Genomic DNA, 13,075 nt, shown 5'->3' on the forward strand with positions numbered 1-13,075 from the left:
CTTGCGGTCCTGAGATCGCCGTCACTGCACAGTTGATCAGCCTTCCGGTACCTCCCCACAGGGGCGTCCTTACTCTCTTGCAGTCCTTTTAACGCCCCACCGCGAGTTTGGGCGTTCTCCATTGCCATAGATCGAAGGATGCTATGAGACTGGAGAGCTAATAATTTTTATTCAAGGATTCGTTTAGGGTCGGTTAATCCGATGAGTTGTGTTGAGTGGAGTTACGTGGCTAGTGGCATGCGTGTGACCGGGCTGTTTTACATGGTTCAATGCCCTGCATGCCTGAAATTGTCCTATATTATAATAATAATTAAATATCTTCTATATAAATAGAATATCTAAATTCAAATATAGTACTTTAAAATACAGCTGAAACTGGATAAGCCGCCTTTGGCGAGGCCTAGATGCTATAAGTATAAACACCCTCCTGCTCTTGCTTCCAGTTTTAAAACTTGCTCTTTATCACTAGATCCAATACAACACACTACTACACCTCTCGAGAACCTCTAGGCAGGACACCCCTCGAAATGCCCCGCGATGCAGACTTCCTCAGCCCACGCGAGCTGCTAGTAAATGATGGGTTTGTTTGCAAGCTTGCGTCCTTTCGGAAACTGGGGGATCTCTGCATCAGGAATCAGAATCTGCCCGATTCTGACGACAGCCTGATGCAACAAGCTGGCTTTGAAGAGAAAGCCTATGGCGTGGTGGTATGTCCCTTTCTTTCTGAGACATCATTCATTTACTTGCGCGTTATCTAGATTCCACGGACAAAAGGCTCTCCGCTCCCCTTCCTGGCTAACAACTTGTCAGCTTTACTCTTACCTGCAGCCGATCCCTATTCAATTCCAGACGGTAATTTACATGAATATATTCTCCTCTCAATCCATATTCCACGCTGTCCCCTCCCTCCGTCCCTCACTAACGGTAGACAGGTCCGGCAAGTCGCTAATAACCTCAATGTACGCTGAAAAATTGCATCACTGCTGTTGTTCAATGGGGCAGCTCAGCCCCCAAACGTGCTTCCATTGTACAAACTGACAATCACACGTCTTTGTGGCTGACAGGGAGAGTACAACTATACCGACACTGTGTGCAGCACCGCCTTGAAACTTTGTTCTGCCGCGCCGGATGGTTACGGTACGTTCAGTTTTGTGTCTCCGCCCCAAGGGACAATTGAAACTTACCCATGCTGGGAAAATCAGACAAGATATTCCAGGACATGGAGGCATTGAGGCAGGACCCCGACAACGACAGCCTTCGGGACAAGGTCCAGAACGAGATCAACGATCGAAAGTACGATATCGACCTCCTTAAACACCAGGCGGACGCCTGGAGCTCGAATCTCCGAGCTTACAGCCTGGACGCGGAGGATTGTGAAATCAAGGTGCATCAACTGGCTGCCCCTTTCCAGGGAACGACCTTGGCGGACATTTTGAAAGATGAGATATCCGATCACGAGGACCTCCAGATGGACCTTAATGCTCTGGATTGGACTAAGGTAGGTTTCAATCTCGACAGGTGGGCTGTAGTGGCTGGCTGGCTGTCTGCTTAGGATTGACTTCCAACCTAGAATCTGCTCGAGGGTTTTGCCATGATCGATGACTTGCAGGATGCACTGCAGGAGGTGCAGAAGATGGCTGGTATGTTCTGTCCAGGTGTTCGCATGTCCTGCGGGCATCGAGCCTCTCGTTAACCTGATAGCAGGAGGTGCAGGCCTTATTGCAGACGATATAGCCGTGCTGCTGAAGTACGTCGAGGATCACCTGGATCCGGATGATAACCCTCTAGATGGCCTGGTAGAAGCGACCCTTCTGCGAAAATGGAACAACCTGGAGAAAGACGGTATGTCAAGGGCCCGATGTACCAACTTTGTTTTCTGTTTGGGAAAAAGACTGCCTGATGCTGATTTGAATTGCCCAGTCAATGATTTCCTGGATGCATACAAAGAGTAAGATTTATTGGATAGGTCTTTCCAGTGCTTAGACACAAATGATATCGTTTGTGTAACCAGAAATCTTGACTTGGTCCACAGAGAACAGGATGGCAACGGTAGTGAGACGAGCACATGAAATCATAATGGGAAGTCCGGCCGGTAGAATGCGTCCCAGTGTAGCTCCAGTTTGTCCAGTGTACTCAAATCCAGGTCTTCGGGGTTTTCAAGTGTGAGCTTCCAGAGTGTGAAGGGCGGAGGTTGCGCGTGCTCGTGGTCATCGTACGTGGCTCGCTCCCTGTCACGGAGCCAAGCGCCCGACTCGTCAATCTCGTAGACGTAGCGGTTCTGTCGAAGCTTGCTGACGAAATGCCAGACCTTGGTTTCCTTCGTATCGGGGTCATACCCGAGATCCGAATAGGTCCCGGAGGTTTCGATGCGGAACCTGACAAGCGCGCGGCCATCGTGGACCGCGTCGGGCAGCGGTTTCACACCGATCAGGCGCGGCTCCAGCCCATTCAGCCGGTAGTGGAATCCCCCTGTGAAGGGGTATGCGTAGTTTTCCGGGCCGGGGTCGTAGTTGTCGCCTGGCATGGGCAATAGCGTGAACGTGGCACTATACCCTTGCTCACTGCTCTTCAGGCCGGCGATCACCGTCTCGGGAAATTTGGATGCTAACTACGAAGTGTTCTCGTTAGTTTGACTCGGATAGCCACCGAATAATTTAATGGCCAGGGCTCGTACCTCGTCCGAAAATGTGGTAGGAGTGTTAGCTGAATCGAAGATACGGATTAGCTGCGACCCTATAACCTCATTGAAAGGCAGTATAACTGGATGCTACCCACGCGTGTATCCGTTCGCATATTGAATATCTACATCTTGCATCGCACCCCGCAGATCTGCAATGCAGTTGGTTATATCGTCCACAGACATCTGTGAGTCCAGGATGACTGCAGGTTCTTTCAGGGTGTAGAATCGACAGGCATCGACCGCATATTGCAACTGAATGGCGAGCGTGGTCTGCAGCTGGAGGTATCGATCATAGAACTTCGCTTCGGCCTGAGCGTATGCATCTTTCTCTTCCTCGTAGTGGGCTAGCAGGTCGTCGATGGCCTCGATATCGCGGTTGGCTTGGAGCACCATGAGGGTGGCCTGGACATATTCCTGACCTTGCTTGACAGCCTCGGCCTGGGCCTGGGCCAATGCGCGGCCGTGAACCGCATGTTTGCGCAGGGTCAAGCGATACTCACTGGCTCCGTCGATCGCGGGATTCTGTTGCGAGACAGCCCATTGCATCTGTTGGTCCGAGTCTAACTCCCACTCATCCCAAGCGGCCAGACTCATGATCAAGCCGGCGTCAGCATCGGTCCCATCGGAGCCGGAGATATCGCCGCCCAAGGTCGGAAGGTCAATCTCATCATGATCTCCCAGACGGTCGATCTTGCCCACAGCAGAGACGACATCGGAAATGTGGGGATACAGCTTCCCCAATGCTTTGGTATATTCCCACAGCCCCTTGAAGGCTTTGGAGCCGAGGATGACATCCTCCGCAGCCCCTGCCGCTTCTTCGGCCTTCTCAACTTCATCGACGATTTTTTCGACTGCGCCTGGGTTGCCCGACCCCTTCCCGACGGCGTAGATTCCGGCCGCAAATTCTAAAGGCCGCGCGCACGCACATGTCAGTTCGACTATGGCCTCGTGACCGGGGTTCAATAGGAAGGACCAGGGAAGCCACTCACGGAAGACGGCACCAAGGATTGTGCAGATGGCCAGGAAGGTCTGCTTCCTTATCCACTCATCGAGACCGGTTTCGAACCGGTCTTTTGCATGTCTCAGGTCTTCTTCATCATCCCTGAGCAGCTTGTCGCAGGCGTCGACCGTAGCTGCTGCCGCGCGGTATTTATCCAAGGCCTGTGACTGCAGATCGAGTCTGGTTGACTGTTCGTGCTGCACGGTTGCCAGAAGGGTTTCCCCGGCCGCCTTGGCGTCATCGACTCGGTCTTCGGCGGCCTGGAACGCCTCGTATTGGCGCTGAAAATTCTCGGCGGCCTGTCGTTGGGACTCCAGCGTGACGACAAAACCGTCGAAGGTGAGGGTCGGAGCAAAGTAGGAGTCGGGACCGGTCATGGCATGGGCCGCCAATTGCTGACCCAGGGACACGGCTTGGGCCTGGGACAGCGCATGCGAGCCCGCGGTGGCCGCCGACTTGGCCACAAACGAGCAGATCGAGATGGCGACGGCGGGCGATGACCAGCAGACCGCGAGGGCGACGCGCAGCTCCGTGTCCAGGAAGGCTTGGTAGGCCGGGGTGCGGTCGTCCCCGTGTCGGTCGCTGTAAGAGACCTCCAGCCGGCCCTCGTCGAACTTGATCTCCGCTTGCAGGTGGCCGGAATCCACTCCCAGCTTCAACTCCGTGCGCTGATCGCCCTCGATCGAAACGCTGATCGGCTGATCGAGCACGGCGGCATAGATCACCATGACACATTTTTTGGCTCCACGCGTAGACATCTTGAGATGGACGGGCTGGTCGGCGGTGATCACCCGGGCATTGATTTCGAGGTCGGTCAATTCGTCGGCTGACATCTGGATCTCGGGCTCGGTCAATGCGAGGATATCGGTGTAGATCTCACAGTAGCCTGGGAGCTGCTGTAGGATGGGTGTTCCGTCCAAAAAGATCGAACGGTAAGTTGGTCCCTGCAATTTTTTAGGGCAGAATTGGAAGATTGAAGAGCGGTTCATACTATTGCGTTGTCTTCATCCTTGGACTCGTGGTTTGGGATGTCGTCCACCGGCTTCAGCTCGCTGAACTTCTGCCATTGCGCGGGAGTGTTGGGCTGTGTGTTGGTAGACATGCTGCTTCAATTAGATGAGAACCAGGCTTGTGTAGAAGCATTTGCTTTGTATATCGGAGAGGATCGGTTAACCCGGGTGATGTTCTTTTGTGTTCAAAGGTCTACATCGTGCTGCTGCTAGGAGGGTTACACTGCATGCAGTGCGTGATTTTTGTTTCCCTGCAACTCCCCCAACAGCCAGCTCTCTCTCGTGGGACAATCATGTCAGACTCACATCATATGTACAGTAAATACATCATGTCACATTCTATCCTTGATGTGAAACCGACCATATCCTGCATTTGCATGGTTCTGGCAAGGTCAAAACGCAATATGGCAGCCAGCCGATCCACCCAATGCTGCAAACCTGCCTTGCTGTATGCATGCACATGCAATTCGGAGCAGACAGCTACAGTACAGTCGAAGCGGGGCTGACAATAAATGACCAGTTCTCTCGAAGTAATGACCGTGTTGTATCCTCTGCACCTCCATCAACGACTCCTCAACCTGTCTCATTCTCCATATTCACACCTGCGAGATACGCACAGCCCAAGATGTCCACGGCCGGCGACGACGAAACAAGATGGTATCCCATCGGACAGACGGTGGAAAAGCCTTCGCGCGCTGCCCGACGTGCCGTGAAGGATGATGATGATGATGATGATGATGATGATGATGGGGCCACCTTTGCTTTTGCCGACGAGGACATGGGCAAATTGAACCGATATCTTCATGGTGGAAGAGTCTTACCACTCGATAAAGACAGTTTCTGCCAAAAGGTTGGCATCTTGGACCAGAGCAAGATCACCGACCACATCTGGACCCAGATTGATGGTTTGATCGGTACTTACAAGGAGGCAAGTCGAGCCTTATGCTTTCCCAGTGCAGCCAGTATAGTATAGCTGATCGTGCTGACCTGGCCCCAGATTTACAAGGACTGCACCGGTTTCCTTGGTGATGATAGCTCCGAATCACGCAGACAGTGGACGAAAGCCGATGGCGATGACAGCGCATTCGATGCCCTCTGCACCTTTGAGAAGATGAACACGCTTGCGTCTCAGATTTACGGCTACGCAGACAACGCCGGGGCTGATGACAGCTCTTATTATTTGTTCATGTTTGACCAGTGCAAGAACTACAATGATGATGACGCAACTGACCAGCAGAGGGAGGCGGCCAGGAAAGCCATTCTTGATGCCACGGAGGATCTGCTGAGTGATGTCGCACCAATGCAGCTCCACGCTAAGAAGGTCTCGGATGCCCTAAATGATTTTGAACAGGCGTGCGACAAGAGAGAGGCTGCGCTCGTTGACTCTGAAACTAGCATGACCTCCATTCTCAATGAGGATCTGGGAGACATCGACGACTTGCAGGAGAAAATTGATTCGCAGCTTGCCAATATTGCGGCCGACCAGAAAATCATCGATGCAGGTCAGTCCAGCGACCAAGCCTTCGTCTCAACTCTTCGCTCGGGTGTTGACTTGAAGGTTTTCTAGATCGCTATGATCAACAAATGACCGCGGCATACGTTTGGATGTAAGTTTGCTCACTCACTCACCAGGTAGCACCCTCTGCGTCCTCCACCCACCCCAACTAACCTATTGGCCATAGCCCTATCATCGGGACAATTGCCGGCCCCGTCGTATTTGCGGAGAGACAGGCGGATATTGAGAAATACGAGAAGAAGATTGCGGCCCTGAAGGACCTGATCAGCTCCGAGCAGGATCAGATTGCATTGCATCAGCAACTGCAAGGCCATGTCACTGCAATGTCGGTAAGCCGCACCATCGCCGGGGTTGCCTGACACCAACGATCCCGGAGCTAAACATCAGATGTGTTTAGAAACAATGTCAGGACTTGAAAGCACTAATCGGTCCGGCCAAGGAGACGGCTGAAAAGCTGAAAGGTGGCTGGGACTTGATGGGAGATGAGATTCAAAAGGTCCACGATACAGCGGAGAAGTTTGAAACCAAAATCCCCGGCGTCGGCTTTGCTGATATCCAGCTTAAATCTATTGTTCGGGAGTGGAAAAAGCTCTATAAGGGCGGTATGAATACTTTTCCCCCTTTGCCCTACTTATGCTCCACATCTAAAGTCCTTCGCTAACGCGATGATCCAATTCTCAGCCAGGGAGTATATCAAAACGGCGCCAGTCCTACCGAGGACTGAAGTCATGTCCATTGATGACTACCATGATCAGATTAAGGACTTGATCAATTGAGCCGGCACATGGACACGGCATGATTGCCTGGGTTGGGATAAAATCAACAGAGCACCGAGCTGTGGAAGGTAGTAGGGAAACTGTTGGTCAGATAGCACGTGAACTTGTCTTCTTCAAATTATGCTTGCAGTGTCTGGGACGTGAGTTAGATGCATGGTAGTGCGTACTTTTGACTGGGAGTCTACTTCTTAATCGTTTCTCCCATCGCAGGATACCTCTGATCGTCAACCTACACTCAATATCAATCACTCGAGTATCCACTTTCACTGGACCTTGCTGTGATTATCAAATATCCCTGCTATCGAGAGCGCCGCGAAGAAGTATGGGCGCAAAAGCCTGTAACGGTCGTGACAGAAGTAGTCTGAGTTTGACGAAGATGCTCTGGCTAAAAGTAAACCCTGAGGATATGGTGCCACTTTGACTCTTGGTTATGGGCAAAGGCCATTGCTTTTGCATTGCAAGATGTCTCCTTCGATCATACATTTCTCTCTCTCAAGTTCGGGAACCGACAAAGTGAGATTGTTCCAGTACATGCCCGTCGATCTTGTAACAAGCAAAGATGTAAAGAGCTAGATAATTGCTCATCGTACCAAAAGATACTAGTTCGTGTCCGCAGTCATAAAGCACGACTGTCACCGCCTCAAAAGACGGGAAGAGCTTGAATCATAGAATAACCCGGGACAGGAATCAAACCCCGATGTAGAGACAACTTTGCCAGACCCTTTGCACAAATTATGCTGCAGATCGAGAAGGATTATCCTTTATACTAATATAAAGTAGTAAATACAGTATTTTCTTACTAGAGAGAGAGATTTAATAGTAGTACGAGGCTTTAGGAAAGTATAACAGGTGAAAATAGACTATAAATAGAGAAGTAGGTAAGAAGATAATAGTTAGGGTGTAGTGTATTAAGGTTACTTGCTTAGGGCACTCGGTCTCCCGCTTATCTTATAATTAGTAATTGCTTTAGGCTGCTCGGGGCTGCTCGGGGCGTGTAAGCGAAAAGCAGCGAAGGGTGAGCACTAAAACAGAAAGAGTAGGCCATCAACCGCCTAGGAAATCAAGTACGTATGTGCTGAAAATGAAGCTGATGATCTGCATTATTGTTGACAGATATCTCCATTTGACAAAGAAGCTAAATCCAAAGTAAAACAAGTCACTTGCATCTCGTCAACTAACAATAAGATGTACGATCGCCATTCCCGCCGTCCTGAGAACTGGACTAAACTTCAGAGCCCAATATGCGTGCCCCGAGTGTAGCTGATACTTGGACTCCATCAAGTGCTAGGCTGGCTTGTCTGCGAGTTAACTGGTGGCGCAGAGACGCAGTAGCAGTATCCTGCCAGCAGATTCTGACACTCGTTCCCTACACTCGGATTCCACTGCATGAACTGCGAAAGCGTGATATTGGGGTATTTCTGCGTCACAATCGAAATGCAAGTATCGCCCGGCTGTGCCTCATACCACTCGGTACAATTCGGTGCTGTTGCCGACTGGTTTGGAGATACACAAGTTACGGTGGGCTTTGCTGTAGTCGTAGTAGGTTTCGGGGATGGTGCTGGTGTTTTGCAACGGATTAGCAGAGTACGTGGTAGTTGACACAAGCAGCTTACGCCAGACACCGATGCACACATAATAGCCAACCCACAGCGTCTCGCAGGCTGGCCCAACGGCAGGGTTCCAGTGGTAAAAGTCGTCGATGTTGATGCCGTAGTGTCTCGTGATGGACCAGCAGTTGTCTCCATTCAAGACGCGATAGTACCGATTACCTTGTTTACATGTCAGTGTTTGGGGGGTCAAAGTAAAGGGATGGGTATGTATGTATACATTCCGAAACAATCCCCGTTTGTCGGGGATAAGGGGGGACAGTAGATGTTGTTGTAACAATGTCTGATGCGGTTGTGTCCACGGCTCTGGCGAGAACCAGGAGCATACAATGGAGAAGAAGCGAGGTGATCATAATGGTCAGGGTACAGTTGCGTGGTATATCAGCGGATAGTGTCGAGCTCTCCAAGTGCTTTGCATCATCTATTTATGTGTCCAAATCCCAGTAATTTGATTAGAGGAACGTAGTCTAATGATGTGATACATAATACTGTTCGAGATGTGTTACGAATCTGCTTTGTATGTGCGACAGGGTCGTGTCCGGTTCCATGGCGGTTCTTGGACATTGCAGTAACATGCTGCAAGTAGTCCAGTTCACCCGTGGGTAGGACAGTCGGCTGTTCTCTGCAGGTCAATATTAGACTTAACGGTGGCAACAGGCTCGGCTGTGACATTGTTTATTTCCTATGTAACACACCCATTGCAAAGGGATTGTTTGGTTTTGTCTAGTTTGTGTCGGATGGTGTATGTCAATTCCAGTCGACTACTTCAGGAAACGAGGTAGAGAAACAACCACAAAATATTGATGCACCTAAGAGGCTAAGGGCAACCACCTATGTATATTTAAGTTTGACATGTTGACTTCATTCCAGGGAAGGAGTAGCGTATTCCCAATTATGCGGTCCAAGCACCGCATACATGATTCCCATGAGAAATGAACTAGAATAGAAACAAAATGGGATTGTACAAGTCACGCCATAGCATGAGGTTCCGATGCAACACAAAGCCTACCTTCGGCAAGCCATACTCTCAATACCACCACTAAAGACTCCCCGGAAAGTAACGCCCCTTCTCCCTGGCCTTCAGCGCCCACTGGTCGTCATGTGCGAACACCGTCTCTACCGGCCCGAGCTCTGTCTCTCCCTTCTCTAACCTGCGGATGTCACGAATGGTGTCCATCGCCATGCCGCGGTCCGCATGTATACAGCATGTGCGACCTGCAACAGTTGGGTCGTCCCATTCCGCAATCGCCTTCTCTCCGGTCAACAGCCGCCGGTCGTGACAAGCATCACCGGCCAGATATACGTAGCGATCACCGCCGACACGACACAGGAGGTTGATGTGGCCCGGGAGGTGGCCAGGTGCGTTGACTATGTAGACGCTTTGATCGGCAAATAGGTCAATAGCGTGAGAGAAGTGCAGTAGCGGGACCCAGGTGTTGAAGTTTAGATGAGGGAATCTACATGAAAGCTGTGCGCTCTGGTCACCATTCCCGTGACATGCCACTCCACGAACAGGGGCAGGTAGCTCGATTGTCCGGTTTGACGGGAGAAGATCGGCTTCGAAGTGGCTGTGACTGCCGTTGCCAATCTTGACCTTCCCACTCAGTAAATCGAGTGCCCCGTTTCCGACGACAAAATGGGAGTCGGCAAAATCACTCGGCATCCCAACGTGGTCCCAGTGGACGTGGGATAGTATCACCAGGTCAACGTCCGATGGGTGCAGTCCACCCCGTGCTAGCGACGTGACAACGTCTGGATGGCCATAGAGAGGCTGTCTTGTGAGCGCATGCTTGCGGATAGGTTCGCTGTACAGAGAGGGGTCCCGTCGTATGCCTAGGTCAAAGACCAGGCAAGTCGTTGTTCCGTCGATCGGTGAGGTATGTTGGATAAGGAAGGAAAGTGACGGAACGGCCTTTCTAGCGCCCGCGTCGTCGACTGGAGTGACGAAGAGTCGCTCGGGGAGGGTTAGTGAGCCTGCGTCCAGAGCATGGACGGTGACTGTTGTAGTATTCGACATTTTTATGATAGCTCTCGAGAATGAGATCACACTGCTTCTATCGGCTCTGTAGATATGTACCTGAGTTTCAATTGTGTAATACCACAGTCCAGAGATGATAATGTACGACAGACAGAAAACGATGAAGGTGCGAGAGCGAGACCAGGCCGCGAGACTGCCAGTTCGGTTGCTACATGTAGAACCCTGTTTGATACCCCGCAATATGAAGGCAACGCGTCTTCCTGTGGTTGGGGTGCAGTATATTCTCGGATATTGTATAAGGTGCAAAGATACGGTTTACAGTCGTAGTCCATGACATACTAAGACTGCTAACATGCCAGCAGCATCAAATGAGAGGTAAATATAGCCGTAGTGTAGAAGTGGGAAAATCCCCCAACCAGATATGGATTGAAGGAGATGGGTACTTTTGCGTTAAGACGGCTACTAGGGATATCCTCGGCAATGGAATTGATGAAGTATGCGGGGAACTGTCAACTCTTATATCTACAGCTCTTTACTCGGCTATAGCCATAACCTGCATCGTGAGTCTCATTCAGACAGACAGAGAACGAACATCATGTCGAAGGACTCGCTCACTCCCCTCCACGAACAGCTCTTTGAGGATGGACTACAAGTCCGTCGAGCAGTGGTCGGCGATGCCTATGTGGATAGGGCCCTTGCCAACGGCTCCTCCGATTTCGCGCGGCCAGGCCAGGAACTAGTAACTGAATGGTGTTGGGGCCATATATGGACACGTCCTGGTTTGGACAGGAAACAGCGCAGTCTGCTGAGTAGGACATTCCTCTTTCCCTCGATATCAGCACATCCTGACCAACGCAGATCTGGGCATGCTTATTGCGTTAAAGTTGTGGCCTGAATTGGCAGTCCACACGCGAGGGGCGATTAAGAACGGCTTGACGGAGAAGGAGATATCAGAGGCTGTTCTGCAAGCGACTGTCTACTGTGGTGTACCTGCCGGCGTGGAGGCGATGAAGGTGACCGAGAGGACTATAAAAGAGATGATTGAGAATGGGGAATATAGACGGCCTTAACGGTGTTGGGAGGGAGATGAGTGTTTATACTACATCTGGTTCGGTGATTGATGTTATAGGTGGTGTAGATGTCTAAACACTGTAATAAGGGAGCTTCTTTTTGAAATCATAAGCAAGAAGCGGTGTATATTGCAGTTAATGAACGTTTTGTCTTCGTTAATTCATTCCGAATGATACACGGCAGTCCCCTCTTGTTAGGCTACTAGACCCCATGTTGGGGAACGGCTATATCTCCAACTCTTTCGGGGTAACGAGGGGTCTACGTGATCATGCAGTGCAAAAGTACATAACATAAGGCGCAACACGATCGAAAGCATCATTCCAACTACACACTTCAACATGAGTTCCCTCAGTTCTGATGACATCGGGTTCATAGGTCTCGGGGCCATGGGGCTCCCGATGGCCCAGCAGCTCATTGCGAACGTGCCAGCCCCTACTCGGCTGTACGTGTTCGATATCGCCGACCAGGCCATGAATGACTTTGTAGCCATGTATCCGCACAAGGCAGTTGCAGGGAAATCGCCCCGCGATGTCGCAGAGCATTCAGTTAGTATCCTAGTCCCCACAAGATAGTATAGCAGACTAACCGCAAAGAAAACCATCATCACCATGGTCCCAGAAGGGTCACACGTACGGGCCGTCTACCTTGACGAGTCGACAGGCGTATGCTCTACTCCGCTGGACACGAGACTGCTCATCGACTGCTCAACAATCGACACCGCGACAAGCCTGGCAGTCAAAGCGCATATCACCACGCACCATGCTTCGGCCTCCTTCTACGATGCCCCAGTCAGCGGCGGGGTTCTCGGCGCCCAAAAAGGCGCAATCGCATTCTTCCTAGGCTGCGCGAAGACAGACCCCAACCTCCCTCTCCTGACCGATACGCTCCGCCTGATGGGAAAAGAAGTCATTCCCTGCGGGGGACCGTCGCTGGGCTTATCAGCAAAACTGTGCAATAACTACCTATCCGGCTTGATTGCGATCGCCAACTCCGAGGCGCTGAACATCGGGATGCGTGCTGGACTAGACCCGCGGGTCCTTTCTAGTGTCTTCGCGGCTGGGACGGCGCAGAACGCCATTTGCGATCGGTTCAACCCCTGTCCTGGGGTTGTGCCGGATGCGCCGTCGTCGAAGGACTACAGGACGGGGTTTAAGATCCAGCTGATGAGGAAGGACTTTGCGCTGGCGGTGGCCATGGCGGAGCAGGTTGGGGCACGCTTGGTCTTGGGAGAGGCCGGGCTGAAGACGTATGAGGAAGCGTCGGACGATCCTCGATGCAGAGATCGGGATTCTCGGGTGGTTTTTCGCTTCTTGGGAGGGGACGAGTCGTGGGCTGAGAAGTTTGACTGAGCTGTCCGTCTGTCTAAATCGAGTGTGTATTCGGAGCTCTTGAGGGCTTCCATATATCTTCAACAAAGATAAGCTACGGAGTATTTAA

At 51.3% G+C, this 13,075-nt stretch overlaps 7 protein-coding genes across 7 annotated transcripts; 4 read left to right on the forward strand and 3 right to left on the reverse strand.

The window, feature by feature from the left end:
• Window positions 1-527: 527 nt before the first annotated feature.
• ATEG_09996 (uncharacterized protein) lies at window positions 528-1,552 on the forward strand (the record flags this gene model as incomplete). Its single annotated transcript, XM_001209298.1, has 4 exons — window positions 528-707; window positions 933-959; window positions 1,071-1,137; window positions 1,203-1,552. The coding sequence occupies 4 exons, from the start codon at window positions 528-530 to the stop codon at window positions 1,550-1,552; spliced, it is 624 nt and encodes a 207-aa protein (XP_001209298.1).
• A 519-nt stretch (window positions 1,553-2,071) lies between these two features.
• ATEG_09997 (uncharacterized protein) lies at window positions 2,072-4,782 on the reverse strand (the record flags this gene model as incomplete). Its single annotated transcript, XM_001209299.1, has 4 exons — window positions 2,072-2,608; window positions 2,675-2,703; window positions 2,776-4,513; window positions 4,672-4,782. 4 exons carry the CDS (start codon window positions 4,780-4,782, stop codon window positions 2,072-2,074), a joined length of 2,415 nt encoding a protein of 804 aa, XP_001209299.1.
• Window positions 4,783-5,315: 533 nt separating this feature from the next.
• Window positions 5,316-6,982, forward strand: ATEG_09998 (uncharacterized protein; the record flags this gene model as incomplete). Its single annotated transcript, XM_001209300.1, has 6 exons — window positions 5,316-5,657; window positions 5,688-6,192; window positions 6,258-6,297; window positions 6,373-6,535; window positions 6,604-6,808; window positions 6,888-6,982. The coding sequence occupies 6 exons, from the start codon at window positions 5,316-5,318 to the stop codon at window positions 6,980-6,982; spliced, it is 1,350 nt and encodes a 449-aa protein (XP_001209300.1).
• Window positions 6,983-8,259: 1,277 nt separating this feature from the next.
• ATEG_09999 (uncharacterized protein) lies at window positions 8,260-8,942 on the reverse strand (the record flags this gene model as incomplete). Its single annotated transcript, XM_001209301.1, has 3 exons — window positions 8,260-8,373; window positions 8,447-8,751; window positions 8,810-8,942. The coding sequence occupies 3 exons, from the start codon at window positions 8,940-8,942 to the stop codon at window positions 8,260-8,262; spliced, it is 552 nt and encodes a 183-aa protein (XP_001209301.1).
• A 686-nt stretch (window positions 8,943-9,628) lies between these two features.
• ATEG_10000 (MBL fold metallo-hydrolase) lies at window positions 9,629-10,606 on the reverse strand (the record flags this gene model as incomplete). The annotated part of the gene is made up of 1 exon (XM_001209302.1): window positions 9,629-10,606. The coding sequence occupies one exon, from the start codon at window positions 10,604-10,606 to the stop codon at window positions 9,629-9,631; it is 978 nt and encodes a 325-aa protein (XP_001209302.1).
• A 556-nt stretch (window positions 10,607-11,162) lies between these two features.
• Window positions 11,163-11,637, forward strand: ATEG_10001 (uncharacterized protein; the record flags this gene model as incomplete). Its single annotated transcript, XM_001209303.1, has 2 exons — window positions 11,163-11,376; window positions 11,426-11,637. The coding sequence occupies 2 exons, from the start codon at window positions 11,163-11,165 to the stop codon at window positions 11,635-11,637; spliced, it is 426 nt and encodes a 141-aa protein (XP_001209303.1).
• Window positions 11,638-11,976: 339 nt separating this feature from the next.
• Window positions 11,977-12,987, forward strand: ATEG_10002 (putative 3-hydroxyisobutyrate dehydrogenase; the record flags this gene model as incomplete). The annotated part of the gene is made up of 2 exons (XM_001209304.1): window positions 11,977-12,183; window positions 12,232-12,987. 2 exons carry the CDS (start codon window positions 11,977-11,979, stop codon window positions 12,985-12,987), a joined length of 963 nt encoding a protein of 320 aa, XP_001209304.1.
• Between the last annotated feature and the right edge of the window lie 88 nt (window positions 12,988-13,075).

The sequence above is a fragment of the Aspergillus terreus genome, genomic scaffold, assembly GCF_000149615.1.
Source record: "Aspergillus terreus NIH2624 scaffold_16 genomic scaffold, whole genome shotgun sequence".
Lineage (NCBI taxonomy): Eukaryota > Fungi > Ascomycota > Eurotiomycetes > Eurotiales > Aspergillaceae > Aspergillus > Aspergillus terreus.